The following is a 26,189-nucleotide window of genomic DNA, read 5'->3' on the forward strand; positions in this document are numbered from 1 at the left end:
TTAAGCAATCCATAAATTTATGATGTTATAAATTATTAATTTTTGAAGAAACAAAAAGCATGCACAATTGAAAGATTTCAGACCAATTCTAAACAATCTAATCATTATTAATATTATAATCCTTTTCGATATCTTGTGTAATTATTTTTCTTCTCGCCTCAATTCATTCAATTAATTTTATTCTTGATGAGAAAATTGTAATGATAAGATATTATTTTTTAGTAATTAATATCATGTTTGGGAGTATAGAAAGTGTTTATTTTAAAAGTGTTTTTAATTTAAAAATATATTAAAATAATATTTTTTTATTTAAAAAAAAATTATTATTAATGTTAATATATCGACCTGAAAATATATAAAAAAAACATTAATTTAAAATAAAAAATAATTTAAAAAAAACCACAAAAACAAAAGGACTTCAAGAAAAATACAACACAAGCAGCCTGCGATGCGTAGCATCCAAGAACTGAGGAATGGAAAATACAAAGTGAGTTTCGCACCCAATTTCAATGGTCTTTTGGTTAGGTAAGAAACCACAGCTACTCCGAACTCCTTTCATCTTGAAAGGAGAAATTAACGTCCAGAATGATCCCATGGAAGCTCTGACGCGTCAAGAAATGGTAGAATGAGGGCCCATCCTTGAACAAAGAGCCACTAAAACTCCAGATCAAGATTTTCTCCTCCAAAAATTTGGATCGTAAGTAATAACAGGACAAGTACTTGTGATATACGTGTTTGGTCTGAAATCTGAACAAAAATCCAAGCCACCAAGCATGTGTGGTTCTCAATGCCCCATGAAGATCTCTCTCCCACCACCCTTTAATAAAAAACCAGAGGCTCTCGTATTTTACACCAAAAAACATATCCTCCAGGGGCAGAAAAACCTAGAAAACACATACATCACAGGCTTGCTTGTAAAGCAGATGAAACACTATCCAAATTAATTTCGAAGAGAACAGCAAGAGCTAGAAAGAACTCCAGGGTTGGATTAGTTTTCGATGGCTTCTTCAATTTCTGCAACTGGGCTTAAGGGAGGTTTTGGGACTGCGTTTATGGGAAGTTGGGGCACTTCAGTTGTTGGCGAAGACTATGCCATGTTGGTTAAGCCAGTGCCAAGCCATGTTAGAGTTGCGAAGCCAGTGAAATCGCCTCCCATGATGAAGAATGTCAATGAAGGAAAGGGTCTTTTTGCTCCTGTTGTTGTTATCACACGTCAAATAATTGGCAAGAAAAGGTTCAATCAGCTTAGAGGCAAAGCAATTGCCTTACACTCACAGGTATAATTCTTGCCTCTGCTTCTAGATTTAGTCTCAGTAGCTAATGCGTTAAGGGGTTAGTGGCTTTTTCTTGTTTTTGGACAATTATTGGCCTTTTATTTGCTAGTTTCGGATAACCTGAATGATGATGTTCTTCCTCAATTAGTTTCTTGATTAATTATTATAGCGCAAATAATTTAATCAATTGCATAACTAAATTGTTAACTGTTTACAGGTGATTACTGAGTTCTGCAAATCGATAGGAGCAGATGCAAAACAAAGGCAGGGACTTATTAGGTTGGCCAAGAAGAATGGAGAGAGACTCGGGTTCCTTGCTTGATAAAAGAAGAGGATTTCTCCTCTGGTCATCTTCATGTAACAAGCATTTTCTAGTCCATAGTTCATTTGAGGGCTTTCAGATGTAAATACCTCTCTTCATCTGGGGCCCTTGGAATCATCATGTTAACGACATTGTATGGCTACTTCACTCTTCATTTTACCTGTAGTACTTTGTCTTGAGATTATTAAAGTAAAGCGTCTTTAAAGATTCGTCAATTACCTGGCTCACGGCAAGGGTGACCTGAGGGGAAAAAACCAGCTGTTCCTTGAGTGGCTCAAATGGCCTCCAAGGAATCCGGGAGCTGAACCAACACTATATTAAGCTTAAGTTTTTTTAAATAAATCGGCGATGATGGCATTAGGACTAAGTTATGCTTTATTCAACCACCAGATTATGTTTTAAATGCCGCTTGTATGTCCTTGAATATTAATTAGAACGGTCTAAACTCTAGATTAGCGTTCGATCAAGCTTCTAACATCGGGAGCCATGCAACCATTTCCCACCAGCCTATTTGTTGATTAATCCGTCAAGTTAGAAATGATTGCAGCGCCGGCAGCGTTAAAAGAATGCCACCTCAATTGGGTTGAAGCACCACCAGGATGTGAAACACTCTCCAACTGCAAAGTATCCTTGATCGATAGCTCTGGTATATCCTCCGGTGCGGTGAGGAAATAAAGAGCGCGCAGCAAGAACACCGTGATTCGATGATACCGGCCTTTCATGCTGGAATCTCTTCTTTTTTCTAATCTGTGCACCCATTATGCTGCCACCATTATAGCTAATTGTAGTTGATAAACATAACGATCATGGTTTCAAAAACTAAATCAATCTCTTTGAGGAATATCAAAATCCAAGCACACAAAAAGGAGCAGACCTGTAGAAGTAACGTTTTTTTATGCCAAAGTGTATTGGGAACAACAATATCTCTCAACAGTACAGATTGCTGGTGGTAGAAACTACAATACTTTCACAAGCTCAATCTGATCTAATATCAAAATTAAAGGAGCATCATCAAGATACATCCATTAAGGACCTATCTGAACAAAAATACATTTCACTTCTCGGTGTGGAGCCAAGCTAAAAAAACCACAGTCATGTAGTCATGGAGTGCTTACACATTGTAACGGCTTTTGGCATTTCTTTCCCTCTTGGAATCGTCCTGCAGTTACCAAAATAGTAAGATTTGAGAAGTAAATTTTCTTAAAATCAGATAGGACCGCAAAACAAAGATTACATGGAAGCTGTAGGTGATCTTATTAGTGGCATCAATGATGTCCTTCCACTTCCTGCCAATGCTCATCTACACAACAAAATTCAAATGCCATAACATCATTAGAATTGAAGCAATCAGAGGGAATGGAATAGTAACAAATAAACATGAAGCATTTAGGGAGAGAACAAACTTAAACAACCAAGTCAAAGAAGAACAGCATGCCGGTGGGCGCTAGTTGCCACTAGAGCTTAATGAACCAGTGTATTAAAACCCAACTAGAAAACCCAACTAGAAGTTTCCATTCAAATGTTGTATTACGCTCTACCTAAAAGAAATGTCAACATGGAAACCCTTTTTTTTTTCAATGAAAACAGCCAAGAATCCCATATATTGTTGTTTGAGCTAAACAGTAACAGATCCATAGTTATTTCATGTAGAGGCTAAAGTTGAGTTCAGATGAAAATCATCAAATCAATATGTCAGATATGGTGGATAGCAAACGCATGTCAGCATGCAAGAACATGAACTGCATGCACAATGCCACAGCCCACAAGCAAGGAAGACACATTGCTGTTTAAAATTTGACATTTTGAAAAGGGCCACAAAAATAGAGTGAGGAACGGGTTCCAAGAACTGTTATGCATCAAATAAAACAAAATGGAGAAAAGTTTATTGTGTATGACCTAAATGCCATCCAATCACCACCTAACTCAATAGCTTTACCTAGTCAGCTTGCTGTATAAACCTAAATTATGAATCTACCAGAAAACAAAAATGCTATATATGTGCGCAAAAGCAAAAGACGCATCAGATTCTAATAGAAGTCAGCAATCCAAGCACTTTTTTTTCCCTTTTTTTTTTCTGTTGGGGGATAAAATATCTGACTATGAGCATGTTAAACTGGATCGACCAAGCATCCCTGTGCTCTAAGTGACAGCATCTATCTCCTCATAAGTACTCAGAATTCTTCTAATGAGTATGTACAGACCAAATGACAGCACTTAGAAATGGTAAACAATCACTCACAGGTGCTACAACATTACTGCGACTAATGAACAACCCTAAATGATCGCTAGTCACCCATTGGCTACTTACAAGGTCTGCAATCATAAAATCAGCTATTGTCACCGCCAACAGAACCCTTGTGAGGTGAACATTCATTAACTTTTGCCGACACAAGAATATCATATAACCTCTGCCACCAAGATACACAAGTTCCCATTCACATGCAAGGTCTAATCAATTAGAAATATCAAATTGGAGTGGTATTTAGTCTCAAGCATGGGAGAGATGGTGGTGAGCCTCGTTCTTTGTTAAGCCCGACAAGAGAAATAATCACATTTTTCTCTTCCCAGTCATTAAAACATGAGAAGTCAAACAAGACATGAGCCTTGGTATGGGAACCTGAGGTTGCAGAAAAAATTCCCACTTCACTGTCGGCAAAGGAAGCCAAGCACACACCTTAGATGAAATGCATAGGATGTATAAGGGCAGGTTCTTTGGATGGAATTGATTCTTAAGGGACACCACAAAGAATTGAAACACTGAAAAAAGTCATCTAAATTCACAAGTGCCAAAGTATATGCTTTGATTGAAAGAAATAATGACAACCTGCACAGCCTCATTTGCGGCCGTCTTAGTCCACAAAGCAAGTTTATCCTGCCTCTGGCGGCGCACGCTTGCAACCACGCCACAAATCTCATCAGCTTCATCAAATTGCTCCCCGATCAATGCCATCAACTGTCCAATTATTAATTCATTGGCACATGAACAAAGATTATGCCAATACACCAACAAAGGCATCCAGAGCATAAAAAAATGAAGAGAGAGTAAGATTATTACAGTTTCAAGCCACATGGTGTCCAAGTTGGCCTTTCCGCTGGAGGTAACAGACCATTTGCCTCCAGTAGCACAGACTGGATCTTCCCATTTGGGTTCAATCCCAGCTCTAAATAAATGGAAATCAGCATTTCCAGGCAGCTTGCTTGGCTTGAATATCTGCTCATACAAACTGCGCCCAAAATAAATAAATAAATAACTCCAATTTTCCATTAATAATTATTTAACTAATCACTAAGCAATACCCCGTCTGTCTAGAAAAAAAGAAACCCTAGGAGAGTCTGAAAACTGAATAAATAAGAGGCAGATCTAGTAGCAAACAGATTATAAGAGAGTATTAAAATAAAAAAAGGGAAAGGAAATACATACCACCAGAATTCTTCGACGGTATCAAAAGAGTAAATCTTGCGGAGAGAAGTGCCCCAGGCGGCGCCTTGATTAGGTTTGGATTGGTTATCGAACCAAAAGGTCCATTGCCTCTCAAGCTTATGCGGCAGCGGCTTCTCTATTGTTTCTGTAGCGCTTCCTTCAATACTTGCTGCTGCTGCTTCATTTGCAATTGCCGCCATTACTAATCTTATGATCTTCAGATGAGGTTACCAGCTACCAAACACCAATCTCTCTTTCTGCATTGTAATAAACTAATGGTGGCGGTTTTATTGGGTTCCTTGCTAGGCCCTTTTATTGGGCTAGTGGGCTTTGTATGTGGCTGATCCAGTTTTTTATTGTCCAATCTGTAAATTATGCATGCTTCTTCAATCAAAATTAAATATTTTTAGAGTTATTTATTCACTAAAATAATAAAAACAATTCAACATGTATATCACATAATTTCACATCTTCCATTTGTATTTAATTTATAAATTCTTACTTCCTCTTGGATTTTTTAATAAATGATAAAAATTGCATGGCTTAATATTTTATTTTTCTTAAAAGAGGGTTTGGATGAGAAACAATATGATGCAAGTGATACATAATTGAACTTCTGCATTACTATAAATTTTTAAATAAATTAAAGGATCTTGATATGAATTAATTCAATGTTAAAAAAATTTTCTTCCCTTTTTTTGCCTACATGAAAAATATATAATAAATTCATTAAATTAAATCTCATGAAACGAGATTTTAATTTGTTTTAAAGAATATGCAAAATTTCATTTCGAGTTTTCATTTAAAAAAATTTCATTCCTTTCTTTATTAAAAAAATATTTATTTTCTCTTTGCATATATATGCGGATAAATATTAAAATTAACTCTGTTTCTATACCGTATTAGAATACAAAAGAGTAATTCAATAAAACAACTTTTTAATTGGTTATTTGAGGGTATAATTATGTTTATTTTTTAAAATATTTTTTATTTAGAAATACAACAAAATAATCTGAAAATAATAATCTAAAAACACTAAAAAAAATATTAATTTAAAATCAAAAAATCAAAAAATTTTAAAAATTAAAACATAAAAACGTAGTAGTGGGTTTGTTGCCCAGCTTTACTCTCTCTAAAATCATGATATATTCTTAGTAAAAATTGTGATGGAAAATAGGGAAGTTTGTCCCCATTTTCATCAATGAACAGAGAGGTTCAGAGAGAGAGAGTCGAAGGCAAAGAAAACACAGTAAACATGTAGTAGAAGGAGCTGTCTTAATTGGTGGCAGGGGAAGTGTTGCCATTGTAAATTTCCTTCAACAACACTACTTCCAGACTCATGTATACTCTAAATTTTAATAATTATGAATTTAAATTTTATTATTTTATTTTATTTGATAAAATTGAGTAAAAAAAAGTGATGAGTATATACAAGTTTGAAACTTAAAAGAATTTTAACAGTGTGAATAATTATAAAATAATATAAATTGAAAACTAATGTAGTCATAAAAAATATATTATTGGCTGGTATTTTAGCCTACTAAACATGTAGCTTCACAGTAAAACTTTATGACAATTACATCCCTTTTACTTACTGTATTGAGATTAAGATCAAGATCAAGATCAAGATAAGATAAGATAGAAGGCAGATTAGATGATTTCTTTAGCAGGAGGAGGAGGGAAAATAGAACATAAGCAATAAGTTGAAAATAAAACAAAGCAAGAAAGGATCTTAGAGCAAAAAAAAAGCTTTGGACGGGCCAAATGCATGACCATAATGAATTAACTCTCAGATCCAAGGGTTAAATTGAACAATTTTCAGAAGTTTGGGGGTGCCATTGACCCCAAAGGCAAACATGTAGGTTCGCTTCCGCCCCTGCTAAACAAGGAGCCTCAGCCCCTGTCCGCCGGGGCCAAGATTTCTATTGGATTTTTTTGGAAGAAAAAAAACAAAAAAAAACCCTGCATAAATCCATAAGCATACTTTTGTGTAGTTTAGAGCTTGCCACAAGGAAGCAACTGTCTCTGCATGGCTGCCACGCAGCCTAGCTAGGTCAATTTATACTGACCCAACGGCGAGGCTGAATTACGGAAAGAGAGTTAGAGAGGTTGTTAGATAAAAAGAAAGAGGGAAAACAAAAGGGACAAACACAGCAGAAACAAGAAATTAATGGCCAGGGAGATCGAGAAGGATTCACTGGCAAGAGAAGCGCCTTATGCACCTGTTACTCATGAGAGACCTGTTCGTGATGATTTGGATGATAAAATCCCAAAGCCTTGTAAGTCGTCTCTTCTTCTTCTTCTTCTTCTTGTTCTTTTTCAAGTCATTCTTCACTAATAACATGTGTTGTGGATAAATTTAATAATGTATATATATAGTAAGTGATTTCTTAGAGAAAGAACCACTATTGCAATTTGCCTTCTGACTAACATGTGTGTTGTGATTCTGCCAGTCATGAAGGGAAAAAACAAGGGTTGTGTTTCTTTATCAATCTTTGCTCTATTTACGTTGTAGTAAATCAAAATTGTTTGATTAAAAAACGAAAAAAAGGAGATCTTTTTCTTGTCTTGGAAACTGGTATGTTTGATTTGAAGTATCTTGGACTGATTGTCTCCCGTCAAGAAATTATCATAGTAATTATTTTGAATAATCGAGGGACATGCTTTATATCACATACTCTGTGCTAAGAAAATTTGCATAGACAGTAACATGTGAGCCATGTCATGGTAGAATCAAGAGGAAGGGTTAACAAAATTACTTACAGAATTGATGCCTAACTTTGACTTTCCTTGATCTTCACCCTTTCTGATAACTAATTTGAGGCCAATTTTGGGCGATGAAAAATGCTCAAATTGGGGAGTGTAGATGAATTTATGAGCTGAATTCACTGGTAGAAGAACTAAGGAGGGGAAAATGTTATGCTTCCATGGAGTAATTCCACATGCTATTCTTAGTTTCTGGATGAAACTCTTGATCTGTTCCTTTGGTGTGAAAACAGACATGGCAAGAGGTTTGCAAGCTCCCGATACAGAAAATCCTCATGGAACACCGGGACATAAGCATCGCGGGTTGAGTGTCCTTCAGCAACATGTAGCCTTTTTCGACCTAGATGAAAATGGAATAGTTTACCCTTGGGAGACTTACACTGGTAAAAAAAAAAATTTTGATTTTTTTCATCATCCCAGATTATATTTTCATACTCTGCATCTTTTGTTTCCCAAAAAGAAAATGAAAGAAAAGGAAACGAAATTTTTTATATGATGTACAGTTCGCCGAATCATGAAATATACCTTTGTTGTTGATTATTCTTCACATTTTACTTACATTTCCCTTCTCTTTTGATCATCTCCACCCTATCCCCAACAAAACACAGGATTGCGTGCAATTGGTTTCAATATAATTGTCTCTCTTATAGTAGCTGCTGTCATCAACGGAGCTTTGAGCTATGCTACTCTTCCTGTAAGTAAACTCAGCTCTGTTTCTGCCATCTAAAGACATTTACAATGAAGGATCAGATGTCACATTGTAGAGTTGAAAAAAAGATTGTATATTTCGTACATTGTGGCTCTCATTATCTATTTAAGTGTGTAATCTGTTTTAAGATCGATGCGAGTTTTTTTATCTTTCCAGTGTGGAGTTAGGAAACTGCTTATCATATAGCATAAAAAATTTGTCTCAGGGATGGTTCCCTTCTCCCCTTTTTCCAATACACATACACAACATACACAAAGCCAAGCATGGAAGCGACTCTGGGACTTACGACACAGAAGGAAGGTAGGGATTTGAACACATGAACTGTATCTAGATCGTGCTTAAAGATTAAAATTATACTGCCATGATTACCTATGCAGATACATACCTGTGAATTTCGAGAGCATTTTCAGCAAGTATGCTAAAACAAAGCCAGACAAGTTGTCTCTTGGAGAGCTCTGGAAAATGACCGAGGGACAACGGAATGCCTTTGATATATTTGGATGGTTTATTTCCAGGCTCCCATCTGTTTTCCAACTCACTATGCTTGAATTTTTTTAAACCACGCTGATGTGATTGAGCAATGGCTTGCAGGATGGGAGCTAAGTTCGAATGGGGCCTTCTCTATGTTCTTGCAAAGGATGAAGAAGGATTCCTGTCTAAAGAAGCTATAAGACGATGTTTTGATGGTAGTTTATTCGAGTATTGCGCCAAAATGAACAGGGGTGCTGAAGCTAAGATGCGCTAAGGGATCTCTACTGCTAAGTACTCAAATATCAGGAACCTAACAGTTTTCTGTTTGACTGATAATGTTGGTGTAATAAATTGAGACTTGGCCTTTTCTTTCTGCAGAAAATTATCACGAGTGGTTGTCTAGAACTGATTATTTATCAACTATCAAAGCGTTGCGTATGTTTTTGAATAAAAGCTCATGTAGTTACTTCATGCGTGTTTGAATATCATCATGGTGCTGATGAAGTTCTTCAGTTCCTAGAGTGAGCATCATCAAGTGCTTCTAGCAGATTGTTTGGAAACATCGATGCATCCTGGGTGGCGTATACCACTACCAGGCTTCAGTCCTGACATTGCCCACATAGAGAATTAAGTGCAAATCTAATGATGGTTTCAAAATTAGCTTGGTCTTGAGACAACCTCCTTACTGAGAATCATTTGGATACCGAAGGACAGGGTTTAACAATAAACAAGCAAGCTTCAATACAGATTTCTTGGAGCCACAAAAACACAATGGACATCGAAAGAAAATAAGGTAGTGGTCTGGGTGATGCTTCAAGAAACGTAGTACAAAGGATTTGGAAGTTTGAATGACCTTCGCACACTTGGGAGTCCCTCAAAGCTGCTGTACTGGTCTCCAACTATTCCCCAGATGCGGTACCCATTGCTGATCAATTGTTTTCTCACGTTGGCCTTGTATTGTTGCACCTCATTCAACTCATCATCTCGGCCCCTGCATCGAGCCAGAAGTACTCTCGTAAAGCATGAGGGAGGGAGGGAGGGGGGGTGCATAATTGGTCGGTGTGGGAGTTTACCTTAATATAAGACGAGTCCAACCATGATAACCAACATCAATAAGGTTGTCGATTGTGGCTGATCTAAGATGTTCTCTTCTTGAAGAAACCAGAAAAATCTGAACTCCTTTAGATTTCAATTCGTCAAAGAACTTGAGTGAATGCTCCAAGGCTGGTGCCTTGCCCTGACTCATCCATCTCTCTAACGATGTCAAGTTCAGTTTTTCTCCCCTGCTCAAAACAAGAAAAGTTTAATCACTATTACATAGCAAATCAGAAGCTCACAAAAGGGAAAAGAGGCCATAGATCAGGATTCTTGATTGCAAGCATGCAACCACCAGTTTTACCTTCACTACAAATATTGTAAGCAACAAACACAGAAGAAATGGATTACCCAAAATGATGTTTCTTGAAGTAAGGCACAGTAGATAACAGGGTATCATCAATATCAAACAGCCAAGCGTCTCTGCCATCTTTCTTCAAAAGGCAGCTGGTGCTGAGATATAATCTGCATTCTTCAATTGTCCTCTCGGAGTCTACCTGGTACTGGCTTGATGCAACATATTTGCCAATGTAGGACACGCACTCTTCTGGCACAATTGTGAAGTCTTGGATGTTATGCAGCTCAACATTTATTCTCCAGCTTTCACAATAACTTTTCAGGCTAATCTTTAGCCCACTCTTCGTTCTTTGATTCAGGATATTCCAGTCTGCAAAAGTTGCACTGATGAAGAAACTCGAGAAACACAACAAGAAGCCGAGAAGCGTCCCCATCCTTTTCTTCACAAGAGGACTCGAGTGTAATGTTACGAGGAGGTTACATATTTACAGGGAGATGGATCAAGAAACAGTGACTTGGTCACATGATTTTTGGGAAGTTGTCGCAGGCCACTAACTCGATCCCAGCTTCACATGCTGGCCGAGGTGGCGAGCACCCTAAATTAAAGAAAATTGATTGATAGAAAAACAAAGGTTTTACTGCCGTAAGGTCTGACAATTCCACGCGACAGCACGATCCAGTTGCAAAACACCAAATCAATCACAGAGTATCATCCTGAACTTTATTTTCTATAAAAAGAAAAGAACTGTTTGACTATAACTGCATTGCAATAGCCACACAAAGGTTGGTCATTGATAAGATGATCACCATCAATCATCAATAAGATGCCTGGGGACGTCGTCAACTGTTGATTGATGTTGATTTTCTTCTTAAACAATACCACGTTGAGAGAGTACATGATTCTTCCAAACAAATGCAGGGCATACCTGCTCGCAGGTATCGCGACAGTGCTTGTCAAACACATGTTCTTCAAAACAGACAGTGGGCAATGGGCAAAATCTAATTTCATCGAAATGGGGAGGTTTCTAATGCAGCAACAGCACCAGAAGTTACAGGGTTTTCTAACCCGGAAACAACAATCAACTTCTCAGAAACAAACTTCAACGATCCCGTGGTTGAATAATTGGTGTGATGATATTTGCTGGTATGAGTAGAAACATCCGGCAGCACATTGCGTGAAGGAATAAGTATTTTTAATAGAGCTAGAAATTTAGATGAAGGGTTTCCATAAAATTTGAAATCAACACCAAAATTATACCATCTTTCTTGCGCAAACTTCATGCAGTTTATAACTGCATATAAAGCTCGCAAACAAAATTCAGTCAAGCTTTCATAAACACAACTAAGATTATCCCTACAAAAACAATCAAGACTAACGACAGTATGTTCCAAATGGATTGAACAGAAAAATTAAAGCTCTTAAACGATGGCATTGGCTGCACTTGCAATCCTTGGCCAAAGATCAGCGCACTCCTTTCCAATTGGACCAGTAATTGCAGAGCCTGGAAGCAACAGTAACATGAAATAAGAATGTGCAAGAAATCAGACAAGTTGTACATCTCAAAACACTGGAAGAATGGTGGCAGCCATGGGGACCCAGAGTTTGCAAGTATTAGGCGGTACCTTTCATTTCTCCTTTAGGGTTCACTATGACACCAGCATTATCTGCAGATAAAAATAAAAAAGAATTCCAATTCAGGAACAAACAAATAAACATTTACAAGCTTGTTATTTATCGAGCAAACAGCCATAAGAATTGTCATTGTCTCCTGTTGTTATCAAACAAGAGAGACATGGCGGGAGTGAATTTCACTGACATGTAAAGCAAAATACCCCCATATCACAACATAGTAACCAAACATACTGAGGATATTCCAAATGACGATCAATAAAAGTGCACTTGTTTCAATAACCAATCATATTGAAGATATTCCAAATGACAACCATTAAGAGTGCACTAGCATCAAAATTTAAAAAAAAATCACTTTAAAATACAAATGTTGGGTCCAAATGGAGCAGATATGCAAATTAAAAGAGACAGCAAATCTGTAACGAGGGACTCTGTCAATTTACCAGACATGTAACTGTATCAACCACAGAATTTTTAGGATGATACTTGACTTATGTCTGGTAACATGTCATGCTACCCTGCTAAAACCCTGAATGTATTATGCCATGTTATTCACAGAATGGATAAATTAACAACCAATGTGGTCAAGTCACGTTTTGGAAATTGATAAACAAAAAATATATCAATGAAATAAAGGATATACCTCTAACTAAACCAAACACATTATGCATGTTTCAACCTTGATAGGGATGATAAAACAAAATTACCATCCAAATCAGGGTAAGGTGAGTAAATATAATCTAGCTGGGTATGGGAGGTGCAAAGAAACTGTAATACAAGCATTCTCAACACCACATCACCAGCAATAAATCATACAAACACCTTAAAACACATCTAAGACAGGCACTGGGAAACACTTCCAAATACAGAACTAAGTTATCGAATTGCAAAAAAGTGTGATTCTACATTAGATAAATCATACTAGTTAAATATATGACCATCTAGTTCAATATAGCTGGTCTTAGGGAGCATCATATCATAAAACACACCCAAATCAAAAAAGAAGATACACGCGCATCATGACACTGCTTAACCAGCAAACCCCCATTTCAATTTTTTTTCAACTTAGCAGTAAACAGGAGAAAAAATTAGGCAAATAGCACATCTTTGGTTGCACCAGTTTCACTGGAGCAGCAAAATATTTCCCCAATCACACCAGTTGCAGAAAGATTGAAAAAGTGTGACCAGCACATCAAATATTTTTTTTAATTTACTGGCAGTAAAACAGTCTCAAGTTGTGCCAGTTCCACTTCCGCAACAAATTGATTATACATTATTACTCCATGTTACTTAAATTAAGATTGTTGGTTATATTTCGTTGCACAAAAACAAAAATGCTGTTTCCTTTATTGGGCAATTACTCTGGGTGTTATTGTATAATTATATGACTGTGACTCTCTCTGCATTATTTATTAAATCAGAAGTGGATGCATGCAACAAGACACTAGACAGTCTATACCAGACTGACTTGTTGGAAGGGCAAAAAAATTATTCTCGCCTTCATTGGAAGACATACAACACAATTAGTAAAAATTCAATTAGAGAGTAATCAAATTGTCACGGCAGGTCTGATACAACAAACAAAAATATTTTGTTGTGGCAGCCCAGTCCACCACCACACAATCAGGGAAATTCTTTATGCTGCACTAGTGAGACTGGCACAGCCAAAACAGATAGCTGTGCTGTTTCCCAAATAAGTTTTTTGACCAATTTGAAAAACAAAAATCAATTTCCATGAACTAGAAACACGTATATATATATATATATAAAAAAAAAACCTTACTGCGATAGTACTAGCATGCAAGCAATTTCTATAGGAATACAAATTACAAATCACAAAACAGAAAAAGTTTGGATCTCTAGTAGGAGAGATGATTATAACAACATAAATCATAGGATGATAGACTAGCGATAAACAACCTATTAAAATAAAAAAGATCAACATAGAAGGCAGTAAATAAACACCTGACAGGTAAAAAAACACAACTAGAAATGATGAAACATCAAAATAGAATAACAGAGGGAAGAGAATGACCTTCGAAGTACATGAAAACGCCGTCCTTTCGGCGCCAAGGCTTACGCTGCCTAACAATGACAGCAGGCATGACCTTCTTCCGGAGATCAGGCTTCCCCTTCTTGACAGTGGCCATAACCATATCACCAACGCAAGCAGAAGGTAAACGGTTCAAACGACCCTTTATTCCCTTCACGGAGATGATGTAAAGGTTCTTAGCACCAGTGTTATCAGCACAGTTCACTGTTGCTGCCACTGGCAGACCCAGTGACATCCTGAACTTGTTGCCAGCTGATCCTCCACGTCCTGTATTTTTATTCAAACCAACAACAACAGCAACGGTGTTAAGAATCTAACTGTTAGCAAACACAAAACAAGAGATTTGTGATGATTTCAAATTATTTTATTTCATTTTCTAAGAGATCACAGAGGAAAATATGAAGAATAAAAAAAGATGTAAGGAGACAAGACAGAGCTGACCTCGCTTCGACATTTTCGACTGCTGGAGGAACAATAAGAGTGAACTTAGGGTTTGGGGCCTTTATAGGGATGGTTCTCTATAAGTCTAGGGTTTTTGTTTTGGTGTTTTTCGTATTTCCGGTTATATCCTTGTCTTTTTTTTAATACCGATATTGTACAAGGGGCCTCGTGAAACCGTATCTACCTGATTTCGCAAGCATGGGCCGGACGCAATGGGCCTACCTTCCTTTTCCTGCCACTACTCCTAGCGAAACACCGAGTCATACCCAAACTTGTAATTTGCAAACTAAGCCCTGTCCAAACAAAGCCCATTAACTCAACTGTTTTGATATCATTTTCGTTTTCCCTTTTAAAAGCAAATTTGAAAATATAAATACAAAACTTGTTTGTTTGTTTTTTAAATGTGAATATTAGATATTTATTATAAAATAATTTAAAAATTAATAAACGACGTGGTTTAAGGAAATTTATGTTAGCTATTGTTGGTCTTGTTTTGTTCTTTTTTTTTCACAAAAAAAAAATATTTTTTAATTTCTTTCTTCATAAATTTTATAACAGAAACCTCAAATGAAACAAATTTATTTTAGGATCCATTTTTTAATTAAATAAAATTTTTCTTCATTAATTTTTTTAATTATACATTCAAAATTTACCAGTATTTTATGTAAATCTATTTCAAAATCTTTTTTATATATTATTTATTTTATTAAAATGACACGTGTGTGTGTATTATCCACCTATTTTACTTCTTTACTTAATTTTCTTAAACTTGATAATTACACGTAAAAATATAAACATGTGGCAAGTAAGTTTAAAATGTTATAAATCACGTCGTATAAATGAAATATATTTATTATTTAATATAATACAATTCTTATTGGTATTTTATATTTTAAAAAATATATTAATAAAATTTAACCAAATACTATTTAACCACTTTAAATATTTATAAACACAACGCACAATTAGTTACTAAACAATGTTTTTACTTCAGAGCATTGAGCAACACAGTAAAACAGTTACAAAACAACAATATCAGATAACCCTAAATCATGTTTTGTTTCAAAAACAAAATATATTTTTTAATTAAATCAAATAATAACCAAACATAGCTCTTAATTTAAAAATAATTAAATTAAAAACAGTTGTGTTGTTCTTTAAACTGCTTTAAAAGCATTCTATTTAGGAATTACAATTTAATCTAAACTCTTGAAATATCAATCCAACCCAACCCAATCTGGGTAAATATTTTTTGGACCTAATAAATAATAAAAATGATATATATATTGTCAAACTTTACCTGAAATCCACCCGAATCTAACCCAACATGTATTTATATTATATAAACTAATTTGTAGAATATATAAATTTTTTCAATACAATATGATATACACATGCTTTAATATTGACATAAAACATATATGAATAATTTATTATTTAACATACATCTACATACTTTACACACACACTATTAATTAATAAATAATAGTAAATAATAAATACTCACTTGATACCTGAATATTGATAAATGGTTTATAAATATTTGTTGTTTTAATAAATAAAATATAAATATCAAGAAACTCGACCATTGTCACCTTCCGTTGTATCAAGACTTCCGATCATCTTGATACGGCATGGAGCTGGAGAGCTATGGGAAGATTGATACGGCGTAGTGCTAGAGAGTTATGGGAAGAGGAGCAGACCAGGTGAAAAGGTGGGCCTAAAGCCTCTAACACGAAACTTGCATCCACGTGAGAACCGCGAAGATGACTGGAAATGCCTGGTAGATCACAAGTCCTTTCTGTTTTTCTTTCAATGCATGAAAATTGGCCCCAATGCCTTGACATGCCCAGCATTCCAACACCCGGAACCTTCTTTATGATTTAGTTAAACATTGTTTAGCCTGAGGCGGCATGATCCTGGAAGACACAAATACGTCTTGTCAGATGCAGGGGCAATCACTCAAGGACCAGCAAAAACCGATGGAAAACGGAATTGTCAATCTATAGCTCATGCTGTGGAAAGAATGATCTAGCTTTTAATGATTTGTGTTTTAACTAGTCATAAGATGCACGTAGTGGAATAGATGATCTAGCAAGCTGTGCAGGAACACGGACTTGAACCCCACACAGTGACCACGCAATGCTCGCTGGAAGCAATTTCGAATACCCGAACCTAAATTCTAGACAGCAATTTCTGGAACCATTCTACCACGACCGAGAAAAGACACTGGCAAGTATAATATGTTGCAGTTCTCTGCCTTTGGATATGATCGTTTCCTTTCTTCTCCGACAAACTCTAGCAAGAAGCCAGGACCATATGAGATATGATTATAGAAGCAAGCTTAGATTCATGCAATGCCATGACAATACTGCATACACGATGGTTCTGTGCCTGAGACACTGGACATCAATTTTGAGGAAGCCGATCACAATAGGTTTGTTTTCCCTGTTTCAATGCCAACTGCCAAGAAAGAGCCTTGATTGTGAAGATTTGCAGTGTAATTTCCCCTGCACCAAAATAAAATCGTTCCAGTGGACAAGAGTTAAAGACAACCTTGAGAACAGCCTGGCAGAACATCCATGCTAGCTACAAAATCCTCATGTTTGGCTGAATACAGAGCATCACTACTTAATGAGGACCCCTAAGGGATTCAAAAACCACATATACCATCAAGATCAGAGATAATAACAAATACCTCAAACAGTTCCATTGTTCCAGTAACCAATGTACACAGCTCACTCATGATCAACTCAGCTTCATGGAACAATTTCAAGTTATATATCATATAATGTTGTGCAGTTTATCTATAATGGTGTATGAAACAAATGAAAAAAAAAAGAGGTGTAAGGAAGTCAAATCATGTTTAGGCATAACAGTTAAAATGGTTAATTAATCGATAAGCAGCTCCAAAATCTCCTACCTACTACTTTCTTTCCTGGTTCCAAGCGCTACCTTCTTTTCCAGAAGCTACCAAGGGGAGATGAAAACGTCAGAGGAGCTGCTTTCAACGCTAAAAGACACAAAATGTCACCGTCATCCATTATAGGGTGTCTGTGCCAAGGAAAAATTGTTGCTAGAAAAAACTATTCCTATAGTATAACACAGCAGGATGTATCATATTTTAAGCGCGCAGGCGCTCAAATGTGTGCGCGTGTGATGGTCAACAAAAGCAAGAGCTTGTCCAGTTCTTTAGTGGACAGCCGATACATTCAACTTGAGGCACTGAAGGATCATGGAACATGTCAAAAATCACCTGCCACGTTATAGAAGCAGAGAAACAAGTCTCACTTGCATCCACAGAGAAACAACAAAATATGCAGAGTTTCACTCCCTAGATTTTATCAGAAAAAAGAGTAAACTGCATAGATATGATAATAGAAGATCATTAAACAAGTGAAATAGAATCTTTAGGCTTTAACCATGTGCCAATTCCCACCAGCTTTTGAGATCAGCCCAGCCATTAACTCCTTAAGTTTGCCCTGGAAACATCTGAGGGAAAGGATGCTATATTTCTCATTTTCCATTATACATGATGAAACATGCTTCCTGTTATCTTTTGATTGCATGGAATAGACTTAATAATACTAAAAAAATAAGAACTGTGAAAGAAAAAGCAGGAAGAGTTTAAGCTTACCTTGAGATATTGAACCTTCAACGCAGAACTGACCAAGTCAACCAACCCAAGGCTACATAAAAATAAAGCCTGGTTGAAGATGAACCAGCAGCATAAACATGCACTACAAAGATATAAGAAAAGTTGAAACTGAACTTTCCCAGTTCTCTCAAAACAACGTGGGTTTCAGAATGAGCTGCTCATACTTAACAGTGATAAGAATATCTTAGAAAAGAAAATGCGAGGGTATGCTCGTGGGAATTCAATATCATGTCATGCCAGGAAATGCCAAAATTGATCTTTGCGATCTATATCTAAAACTTCTAAAGAAAAATGACTCCTGAACGTGATCATGTGCCTGATGGGTGATACTGCATGCTAACCATGTTATTGTTCAAAATGCGCTGCTTAAAATGTAAAGAATTAGATGTAAAATTTTTGAAAAAAGTAAGGAGTCCCCAAAGGACAGAGTTTCAAAAGCTACTCTTGTATGTGAGCACAGTAAGGCTACATAAATAAACCCAAAGTAACCATAACAAAGCTCAACGGAAACTGCAGTATCTACCACCATAGTGGGAGCTGTTCATATACTAAGAAAAATTGCAATTAGCCCCTTAGGACATGCATTTTATGTGTGTATATGATTAAGCAGAGAAAAACTCTAATCTAAAATAACCACTGCAAAATAGCAACAGCTGGAGCTCACATTACCTGCAAAGTGCAAGTGAAAGAGGCCTGCAATCCGCACATTGACAGGTTTAGATTCATGATTGGGAACCATGCAGTAATATGAAGCATCATGAGCCACAAAAGGATCTCAGCTATTTCCACTTGAAAAACGATAACTTTGACTGCTTAACTTGCGCTCTTGTAAAGCAACGTGACTTCAGCCATTTAAGAAGCACATGCCCTCCATCTACCCTTGAGATGTGCATGTGATAGCCAAATGCACCAAAATCCTTTCAGATTATCAATACAGTATAGTATTGAACTACATTGAAACCAATATTTAGTGTTCCATACCCAATCAGCCATTAAGTGCACACCCAATAGAATGTTCACTTTCTATTATCTTTAAGGTACCATGTTGTGCAGAGAACTAAATTAGAAAGAAACGGAAAATAATCACAACCCTATCCTCTTCAAACTACAAATGTAAGATCTCTGTCACAGAAAAATTTCATATTAATTCTTCTTATGCTTAAATTCCAGTTCCCACTGATTTGCAGTGCATTACATGAATTGTAATCCATATGCTGATGGGCGTGTAGCTATAATTCTTCTTACAAAAATTCGTACATCTTTCATAAAAACAATTGTACAATCAATCATAGCATAGAGATTACATGATACTCTTGTCGGAAAATCAAAGGATAACCAATCCCAATCGCTAACAAGAACAACTTACTTTTGAAAAAAAAATCCAACACTAAAACACTAGTAAAAAGAAAACATAAACTTCCAAAATTAACAATCTACTTTCATGTATAATTACTGTAAATTTTGACTTACGAAGCGCTGTAGTACAGTAAGAGGTTACAACTACATCAAGCTGAAACATGAATCTTCCTACTTTAACTTCTGTACGTATTATGGTTGGAGTGCGGGACTTTTTGGCTATGGATAAATGCCACTGCTATTGAGAAAGACTGCAGAGCTGACAATGTTGACTGAAAATGCACAGAATACATGCCATCATGGACATTCACCATCCTCAAAGGGGGAGCACCATTCTCTGAACCCTGCAAAATAAGAGTTGAGTCATGCTTACATTAATACTCATATAAGAATCTACGAAATTGCGGTAAAGAAATGGAGAAACTACAAATTTTGAAAGGAAAAAAAGCAAATTATATCCGTTGCTGTTCTTTCTGTGCATTGAGACAGCGCTTGCGATGGCCACCATAAGAATTAATGGATAAAGCTTACTCGGAGTGTGGCTCACCTGTATGAACAAATTAACTAACTTGCACTCCCCCTGCATATCTGCAGAGGATGAAAACTCCTTGTTGGTTGATCTGCTTTTGAGTACTGTTAACGGACACCCTAGATCCCAGCCACCACAATCACAGTACCCGCCTGATCTCCATCTATCAATAAGACTGGAAGGACCACCATTTCTGGTCCTTGGACCTCCATGAAGACCAGCTGGAATGAGAATATCAGTGCTTGTTGAGCAATCACCGGTATCTCGGGCACAACAGGCAGAAAGTACTGAGGATTCCTTCGTATCTTTGGCTTGCGTTACAGCCGTGTTCTTGAGAAAATTCAAACCCCAACCTCCAGTCTTCTCTGGACGCTTCTCAGGAAGATGATTTTTCACCAAAATGGCCGCCAATTCAAGATTTGGGGGAAGATGATTTTCTAAGAGATTAGTCCCACCAAGCGCGTCCATGTTGTATTCTCTCTCTTGAAAAGGCTCCCAAGAAGAATTCTCCAGTATTGCACCAGATCCATCATATCTGGAGTTAGTTCTCTTCTTGAATGAGTTGGTGGTCCTGAACACTTCCACCACCCTGCTTGACAATCCCTTGTTCTTCCTGAGGTCATGGCTTGAACTTCGCAACTCTCCCACTAAATTTTCATAACAACCGAACAAAACAAATTCTCTCTCCGTGATTCTACAATTGTTTGGGCAAAGAGTAAAAGAAGTTGATACGTTCATCTGACCTACAAGGTGAGACTCTTTATCATGAATCATATGTTCCCTTTGGCCACCTTTTCTAGAATGGAATAAATACACGTACTCTAGAGCCTTATCATCTGCTGAATTAACATTATAAAAGTTGGCCACGTAGACCACCTTCTGATCGTCCAAGGAGAAGATGAAATGTGGGTTTCCCCCCTTCCACGTGCACTGGAGCGTCCCCTGAGTAACAGCAGCAGGGAGAGAAGAAGAGGACTGATCAGAACAAGTAGAGTTTGTACTCGACATAGAAACAAACCTTTTGTGCAAACTCTCTGATTCATATTTATGGCTTCCTGGAGTTCGTGCTCCGTTATCGAGCTCATGTGGTGAATAACTACTTAACGCACCAGGAGAATTCATAAAATCGTAACATATTGATCCTTTAACATCGCTGGAAGTCACTTTCTCAAAATTGGCATCACCATCATATGCACCATATCTGCGCAATAAAGGACTCTTCAGTATATTCACCATGCTCTTGCTACCCATGATTGAACCAGCAATCCACTGTTCTGCAGGGCTAATGACTACACTCCCGGTCCCAGCCAATGGACAGTCAAAATCAAACCCAGCCGAACTACATGTATTTTGATTCCCAATTTTAGCTATATTCAGGCCATCAGAGAAAAGCCCCATGTTTCCCCAATCCAAGTACATAGAGGCGTTGCATGGAGCCGCTTGAGAAGTACTGGCATGTATGAATTCTAGGCAACGACGAAGATATTTCTCATCGATTGTTATTATATGCTTTGGAATCCAATTGTCTAAGACATGAATGCTTCGAAGGAAAGAATCTTTGATGCAACTTCTACTGCGTTGAAGTTGCTTAACTTTTAAATGCAGATACTGATGTGAATTTACCCTTCTTGTCAGCCTACTCGATTTTGATTGGGAACAATCCAGCTCGTGGTCACCAGATAATTCACTATCATGGCTTAAGCTATGCAATGAATCCTCTTTGCCCAGGCCATCTTTTTGAGCATTGGCAAATGTATCATCCATCTTGAGCCTCCAATCTAGCAAAGCACAGTAATGGCTGACAACTTTGTTTTCATTTTCTGTCTCCAAGTATTTGATATAAATTGGAAAGCTGCAGCATATCAGATAAGCCTCTTCTTGCCAAATTCGTATCCCAAAGGAATCTGAAAAGCGATTTGAACGGCTACCATCAGCACTCCTATCCCAAAGGAATCTGAAAAGTGATTTGAACGGCTACCATCAGCACATTGCAAAATGAAGCATGCAAGAGAAGAAAGCTAATATTCATACATTTCACATCAGAATCTCTGAAAAAATTACAATTATTAGGAAAAAGGAAGTAAAAAGTGAAAAATCAAAATCAATATTGGTTGTCAAAAACTTGAACCATGGGCATCCATGCTGGCTCGAATGTCTTGCATGTAATTCATTAAATCTTGAAGCTTTCACTTTTCTGTCAAAATGCCAATATCAAAGTACTTTCCTTTCTTGATGTCACTTTACTTTGTTTCTTACGTCAAACAGGAAATTGAGGCAAAACCAGGCATCTTGTGACAATTAACCTTTTCAAGGTAACAATCAATACAAGAGTTATAACAGTAAACAATTAGTTTTCTTTAAGACTCCATAATTATGATATTGATTCTTAAGGAAAAAGAAAACCAAGACAGCAATTTGCACATGGGAATTATATCAAAAAATAAAGAAATGATGGGAGAGTGAGAAATATAAGGAGAAAAAACATTCAAACTGCATCTTCCGCAATGTTACATGAAATCAATTGAACATGGATCCAAAAGAGTGATAAAGAGAGGAAGAACAGGTTCACAAATCACATACATGTTCAGGAAAAATTATGGGGTTGCTCAAATTCAATAAAACACACAAGGCCCGCTCAATCAACCCAACTAACTTCATTTCAACTCTACTATTCTCGGCCCACTCTATTTTTATTTTTTCCTTTTTCCTTTTAATTTAACCTTACTCCAAAATTTAATATGGAAAGAAAACCTTAAACTAGCTGAAAGAAAATCACTAGAACCAGCAGAAAAAAAAAAAACTAATATTTCTCTTCTTGTACCACCTTTCCAGGAACAAATCCACAACCCCATAAGCTATCAAAATCACAAATCCAGCCATCAAAGTAGTAACTTAAAAGAAATGCATAAGCAAACACCGATAAAGTAACAAGCTTTAACTAGTAGTGTGTGTATGTAGTTGTAAAAGAAAAACATATATGAAGCAAGAGGCCAGCTTTTGTTGCTTACCAGAAGAAACGGATCCAAGAACCAAAACCCAGTTCAATCACACTCTGATTCCCAAGAAAGCCAAGAGCTTAGATTTTTTAGCTTATCTAGCACCCAAAGAAACACGTAAAGAACACACAAAAGGAGGAGGAAACTTAACCACTAACACTAATACATGGTTCTAGACATGATATGTTTCCCATTAAACTAAAAAGAAACAAAAGATGTGCTGTGTCGTTAACAGTATTTAGAGGGAGAAAAAATGAGAAACTTGGCTAAAACAAGGTAGTGGGAGAGCTTAACATTGAAATGTGGACGTAAGCCACGTTTCTTAATGAATTTTCAGACAGTCCCCCAAAATCCATGGTTACGTGTAGGACCCACTATGGTGTTTGCAATTTCTAGTGTAGGACCCAATTTCTTTCTCCCTTCTTTTGCAATATTTTTTGGGCCATTATATTAGATTGAGTAGCAGACAATGTCCTGGATAAGGACCTCTTGTTCTGTTCATGGAGGGAAAGAAAGAAGGGAGAAAAGATAAAATGAGCTGGTTCCCATGATAGCTACAGTACTTCCCCACTGTTTTCCCTCCCGTTCCTGATTGATGGGGACCACAAAACACAGCGTTTTGGTTATGGGCTTATTTAGCATTACGGCAGTCTTTTAAAATGATTTTAGTATTAAAATAATATTTCTTTTACTTATAAAATTTATTTTCATATCACCCCATTAAAAATAATCTAATAACATCAAAAACTTAATTTAAAATTTTTTAAAAAAGAAAACATAATTCAACTACAGTACCAACCAGACCTGCCAGCATCATCGGTGAAGAAATGTGTCTATTATAATATTAATTTTTCTTTTCTTCGTGGGCAAAAATTTTCAAGTCACGTGAGAGAGAGAGAGAGAGAGAGGAGTGTATCGAAAGTAGGTACTCCACGTTGTAGGGCTAACATGCCCCATGGCTCTGTTTGACTGCATTTGTTGCCGTTGTTAGTTTATTATTATGCTGTTGAGGATGTTGTTTTATAGTGCTCATGTTTTTCTTACAAGCTTATTTATTGCTTGGGCGGCGTCAATTCCACGTTGCTTGGGCGGTTTCGCTTTTATATAAAAACAGTCTTTTATATCGGTTTTGGTATGTCTGCACCGATAATATTAAATTCGGCTCCATGGTTGGACCGACTCGGAACTAGCTTGCTGAGCCAATTTTTAAAAAAGTCAAAACCTTGTTTAGTTTTTATTAAAAAACAGTATTATTTTAATTTTTTTAAATAAAATAATAATATTTATTGATTAATCTTTTTAAATAGTAACTCTGTTTTTTAACCGAGTTATGAGCCAGATTAGGGTTTGCGTGTGTGTTAAGGTCATGATGTTTATTTCATATCACTCAATTTCTGCTTTTCGATCATGCAGTTGAGTTAGGAAATAACGTGATGAGTGAATTGGATTTTGTCTTGAAGAAACTGAAAATATGTTGGAATGTTAGATGCTTGTGTCATCCAGACAAGAGATTATAATAATTAGGAGTGCGACTATCTCCACGGCATTGTCCGTTTTCTATTTCTAAATCATCATAAAAGAAAACTATGTGGTGTGATAAAAGGGAAATTTCCCATTGATAGGAGTTGTTGATGGTCTCTTATATTTGATGTTCTGTGTTTGTGTTGTTATAATTATTTTTAAAATATTATTTTTGATATTAATATATTAAAATGATCTAAAAATATATAAAAAATAAAAAAAAAATAAAAAAAATAATTTTTTTAAATATTTTTAAAATACAAAATCAAAAAGAGTGCTATGACTGTGACAAGTAGATTAGTACTAGCATGTTTTAAAATGTGATATTAGTAATTTTTCATGTTAAAATACATCAAAAAATATTAATTTAAAATAAAAAAATAAAAATATTAGTTTTTTTAAAAAATATTTTTAAAATATAAAAATAAACAGACCGTTAACCCTGATTATGTGTTGTGAGTTGCGAGAAGTAGACTGGCATTAGTATATTTAGGAATACGATAGTAATAGTTTTTTATATCGAGATATATTAAAAAAATATTTTAAATATATTTTAAATATTTTAAAATAAAATTAATAAAAAACATAAAAAAATTAAATTTAAAATAAAAAAATTTAAAAATTTACCCTTCCCCATTCAAAACGCAATAGGAAATGGAGGCTTAAAAAGGATCGTTAATGCCACCTCCACCGCCTGCCCTACTGCAAATAAAAGATTTCAATGTATAATTATTAAATTTATTAGGATGGATGAAGGATTTGACACCTCAGGTATCCAATAAAGCAAACGCCATACATGATATTTAATTAATCTCTCGGTCGCATCAACTAAAAATAGAATTAAATTGCATTGTTAGTCAATAAATACTCCATTACGGGGGCCTATATAGTTGGTGTGGATTTATAAATTAGTGGAGCGTCAATTGTCAAAGTACAAATGATATTTTTATTGAACAATTACAAAAACTCTTTAATAATTTGATCTTAATTTGATTTTCTCTCTATACTTTATTAAATTATATTTTACATTCTGAATTAAATAATAAAAACAAAAATATACAGAGAAAATGAAATTGATGTTAAATTATAAGAATATTTTTACAATTATTCATGTTTTTAAATAACAAGACCTCTTTTAAAATTATTTGCTTTTAAAACGAATAAAAGATTATCAAAAGTATATTTCAGCTAACAATGCAAAGAATATTCTTCTTAGTGGATTAAGGTTGTTAACTGATGTATTTCAGTGCTTGGCCTAGTGGAAGGGACTTATTTCCTTTCACTGCACTTGGGTTCGAACCCTGGCGTGTACGCCTGTCACTCCTGCGGTGCCTTACATGCCTACTGGGTTTGTAGGGTATTCAATAGGCCGTGAAGATTAGTCGTGGTGCGCGCAAACTGGTCCGGACACCCCACGTAAATTAAAAAAAAGGTTGTTGACAATGATATATTTAAGAGCATGGTTATAATTATTTTTTAAAATATTTTTATTTATAAATATATTAAAATAATATTATTTTTATTTTTTAAAAAATATTTTTAATATCAGTATATTAAAATAATTAAAGAATATTAAAAAAATATTAATTTAAAATAAAAAAACTAAAAAAATATTAATATCTGTAAAAAATATTTCTTAAATACAAAAAC

At 35.8% G+C, this 26,189-nt stretch overlaps 6 protein-coding genes across 16 annotated transcripts; 2 read left to right on the top strand and 4 right to left on the bottom strand.

The window, feature by feature from the left end:
• The first annotated feature begins 841 nt into the window (after window positions 1–841).
• Window positions 842–1,808, top strand: LOC105117475 (protein PROTON GRADIENT REGULATION 5, chloroplastic-like). Its single transcript, XM_011015135.1, has 2 exons — window positions 842–1,277; window positions 1,492–1,808. Exons 1-2 carry the CDS (start codon window positions 999–1,001, stop codon window positions 1,594–1,596), a joined length of 384 nt encoding a protein of 127 aa, XP_011013437.1. The 5' UTR covers window positions 842–998; the 3' UTR covers window positions 1,597–1,808.
• A 523-nt stretch (window positions 1,809–2,331) lies between these two features.
• Window positions 2,332–5,307, bottom strand: LOC105117476 (eukaryotic translation initiation factor isoform 4E-2-like). Its single transcript, XM_011015136.1, has 5 exons — window positions 5,018–5,307; window positions 4,652–4,820; window positions 4,421–4,549; window positions 2,831–2,896; window positions 2,332–2,755 (listed from the first exon to the last, which is right to left on the bottom strand). Exons 1-5 carry the CDS (start codon window positions 5,215–5,217, stop codon window positions 2,708–2,710), a joined length of 612 nt encoding a protein of 203 aa, XP_011013438.1. The 5' UTR covers window positions 5,218–5,307; the 3' UTR covers window positions 2,332–2,707.
• Window positions 5,308–6,919: 1,612 nt separating this feature from the next.
• On the top strand, window positions 6,920–9,451 carry LOC105117477 (peroxygenase 1-like). Its single transcript, XM_011015137.1, has 6 exons — window positions 6,920–7,296; window positions 8,017–8,166; window positions 8,392–8,477; window positions 8,698–8,792; window positions 8,870–8,995; window positions 9,084–9,451. The coding sequence occupies exons 1-6, from the start codon at window positions 7,188–7,190 to the stop codon at window positions 9,235–9,237; spliced, it is 720 nt and encodes a 239-aa protein (XP_011013439.1). The 5' UTR covers window positions 6,920–7,187; the 3' UTR covers window positions 9,238–9,451.
• A 139-nt stretch (window positions 9,452–9,590) lies between these two features.
• LOC105117478 (acid phosphatase 1-like) lies at window positions 9,591–10,929 on the bottom strand. Its single transcript, XM_011015138.1, has 3 exons — window positions 10,410–10,929; window positions 10,037–10,246; window positions 9,591–9,954 (listed from the first exon to the last, which is right to left on the bottom strand). Exons 1-3 carry the CDS (start codon window positions 10,787–10,789, stop codon window positions 9,777–9,779), a joined length of 768 nt encoding a protein of 255 aa, XP_011013440.1. The 5' UTR covers window positions 10,790–10,929; the 3' UTR covers window positions 9,591–9,776.
• A 626-nt stretch (window positions 10,930–11,555) lies between these two features.
• On the bottom strand, window positions 11,556–14,593 carry LOC105117479 (60S ribosomal protein L23). The gene is made up of 4 exons (XM_011015139.1): window positions 14,480–14,593; window positions 14,021–14,305; window positions 11,979–12,020; window positions 11,556–11,857 (listed from the first exon to the last, which is right to left on the bottom strand). Exons 1-4 carry the CDS (start codon window positions 14,490–14,492, stop codon window positions 11,775–11,777), a joined length of 423 nt encoding a protein of 140 aa, XP_011013441.1. The 5' UTR covers window positions 14,493–14,593; the 3' UTR covers window positions 11,556–11,774.
• Window positions 14,594–16,186: 1,593 nt separating this feature from the next.
• Window positions 16,187–23,409, bottom strand: LOC105117480 (uncharacterized). 11 transcript variants are annotated; one of them, XR_840762.1, is made up of 8 exons: window positions 23,031–23,409; window positions 20,041–21,926; window positions 19,608–19,837; window positions 18,807–19,016; window positions 18,117–18,168; window positions 17,403–17,449; window positions 17,178–17,236; window positions 16,187–16,989 (listed from the first exon to the last, which is right to left on the bottom strand). XR_840762.1 is itself a non-coding variant. In XM_011015140.1 (3 exons), exons 2-3 carry the CDS (start codon window positions 21,784–21,786, stop codon window positions 19,670–19,672), a joined length of 1,914 nt encoding a protein of 637 aa, XP_011013442.1. In that variant the 5' UTR covers window positions 21,787–21,926; window positions 23,031–23,409; the 3' UTR covers window positions 19,362–19,669. The 11 variants fall into 11 exon arrangements, 1 of the variants encoding a protein (XP_011013442.1); XR_840757.1 differs by having other exon boundaries at window positions 17,403–17,971; XR_840758.1 differs by having other exon boundaries at window positions 17,403–17,971; window positions 18,117–18,185.
• Between the last annotated feature and the right edge of the window lie 2,780 nt (window positions 23,410–26,189).

The sequence above is a fragment of the Populus euphratica genome, unplaced genomic scaffold (genome assembly GCF_000495115.2).
Source record: "Populus euphratica unplaced genomic scaffold, PopEup_1.0 scaffold1374.1, whole genome shotgun sequence".
Classification (NCBI taxonomy): domain Eukaryota; kingdom Viridiplantae; phylum Streptophyta; class Magnoliopsida; order Malpighiales; family Salicaceae; genus Populus; species Populus euphratica.

Bases quoted from the DNA above. Each gene is read 5' to 3' on its own strand.
- LOC105117475 (XM_011015135.1), top strand. From the start codon at position 999: ATGGCTTCTTCAATTTCTGCAACTGGGCTTAAGGGAGGTTTTGGGACT. The intron at 1,278-1,491 runs GTATAATTCTTG...AACTGTTTACAG, and splicing joins CAATTGCCTTACACTCACAG to GTGATTACTGAGTTCTGCAA.
- LOC105117476 (XM_011015136.1), bottom strand. From the start codon at position 5,217: ATGGCGGCAATTGCAAATGAAGCAGCAGCAGCAAGTATTGAAGGAAGC. The intron at 2,897-4,420 runs GTTGTCATTATT...TTTGTTGTGTAG, and splicing joins CCGCAAATGAGGCTGTGCAG to ATGAGCATTGGCAGGAAGTG. The intron at 2,756-2,830 runs GTAATCTTTGTT...TGGTAACTGCAG, and splicing joins AGATCACCTACAGCTTCCAT to GACGATTCCAAGAGGGAAAG.
- LOC105117477 (XM_011015137.1), top strand. From the start codon at position 7,188: ATGGCCAGGGAGATCGAGAAGGATTCACTGGCAAGAGAAGCGCCTTAT. The intron at 7,297-8,016 runs GTAAGTCGTCTC...GTGTGAAAACAG, and splicing joins TGATAAAATCCCAAAGCCTT to ACATGGCAAGAGGTTTGCAA. The intron at 8,167-8,391 runs GTAAAAAAAAAA...AACAAAACACAG, and splicing joins CCCTTGGGAGACTTACACTG to GATTGCGTGCAATTGGTTTC.
- LOC105117478 (XM_011015138.1), bottom strand. From the start codon at position 10,789: ATGGGGACGCTTCTCGGCTTCTTGTTGTGTTTCTCGAGTTTCTTCATC. The intron at 10,247-10,409 runs GTAATCCATTTC...TGTTTTGAGCAG, and splicing joins TTCAAGAAACATCATTTTGG to GGGAGAAAAACTGAACTTGA. The intron at 9,955-10,036 runs GTAAACTCCCAC...GGCTCGATGCAG, and splicing joins TGGACTCGTCTTATATTAAG to GGGCCGAGATGATGAGTTGA.
- LOC105117479 (XM_011015139.1), bottom strand. The intron at 12,021-14,020 runs GTCATTCTCTTC...TTTTATCTGCAG, and splicing joins CGTTTTCATGTACTTCGAAG to ATAATGCTGGTGTCATAGTG. The intron at 11,858-11,978 runs GTACCGCCTAAT...TGTTGCTTCCAG, and splicing joins CCCTAAAGGAGAAATGAAAG to GCTCTGCAATTACTGGTCCA.
- LOC105117480 (XM_011015140.1), bottom strand. From the start codon at position 21,786: ATGGATGATACATTTGCCAATGCTCAAAAAGATGGCCTGGGCAAAGAG. The intron at 19,838-20,040 runs GTGAGCCACACT...CTTATTTTGCAG, and splicing joins TAGTTAATTTGTTCATACAG to GGTTCAGAGAATGGTGCTCC.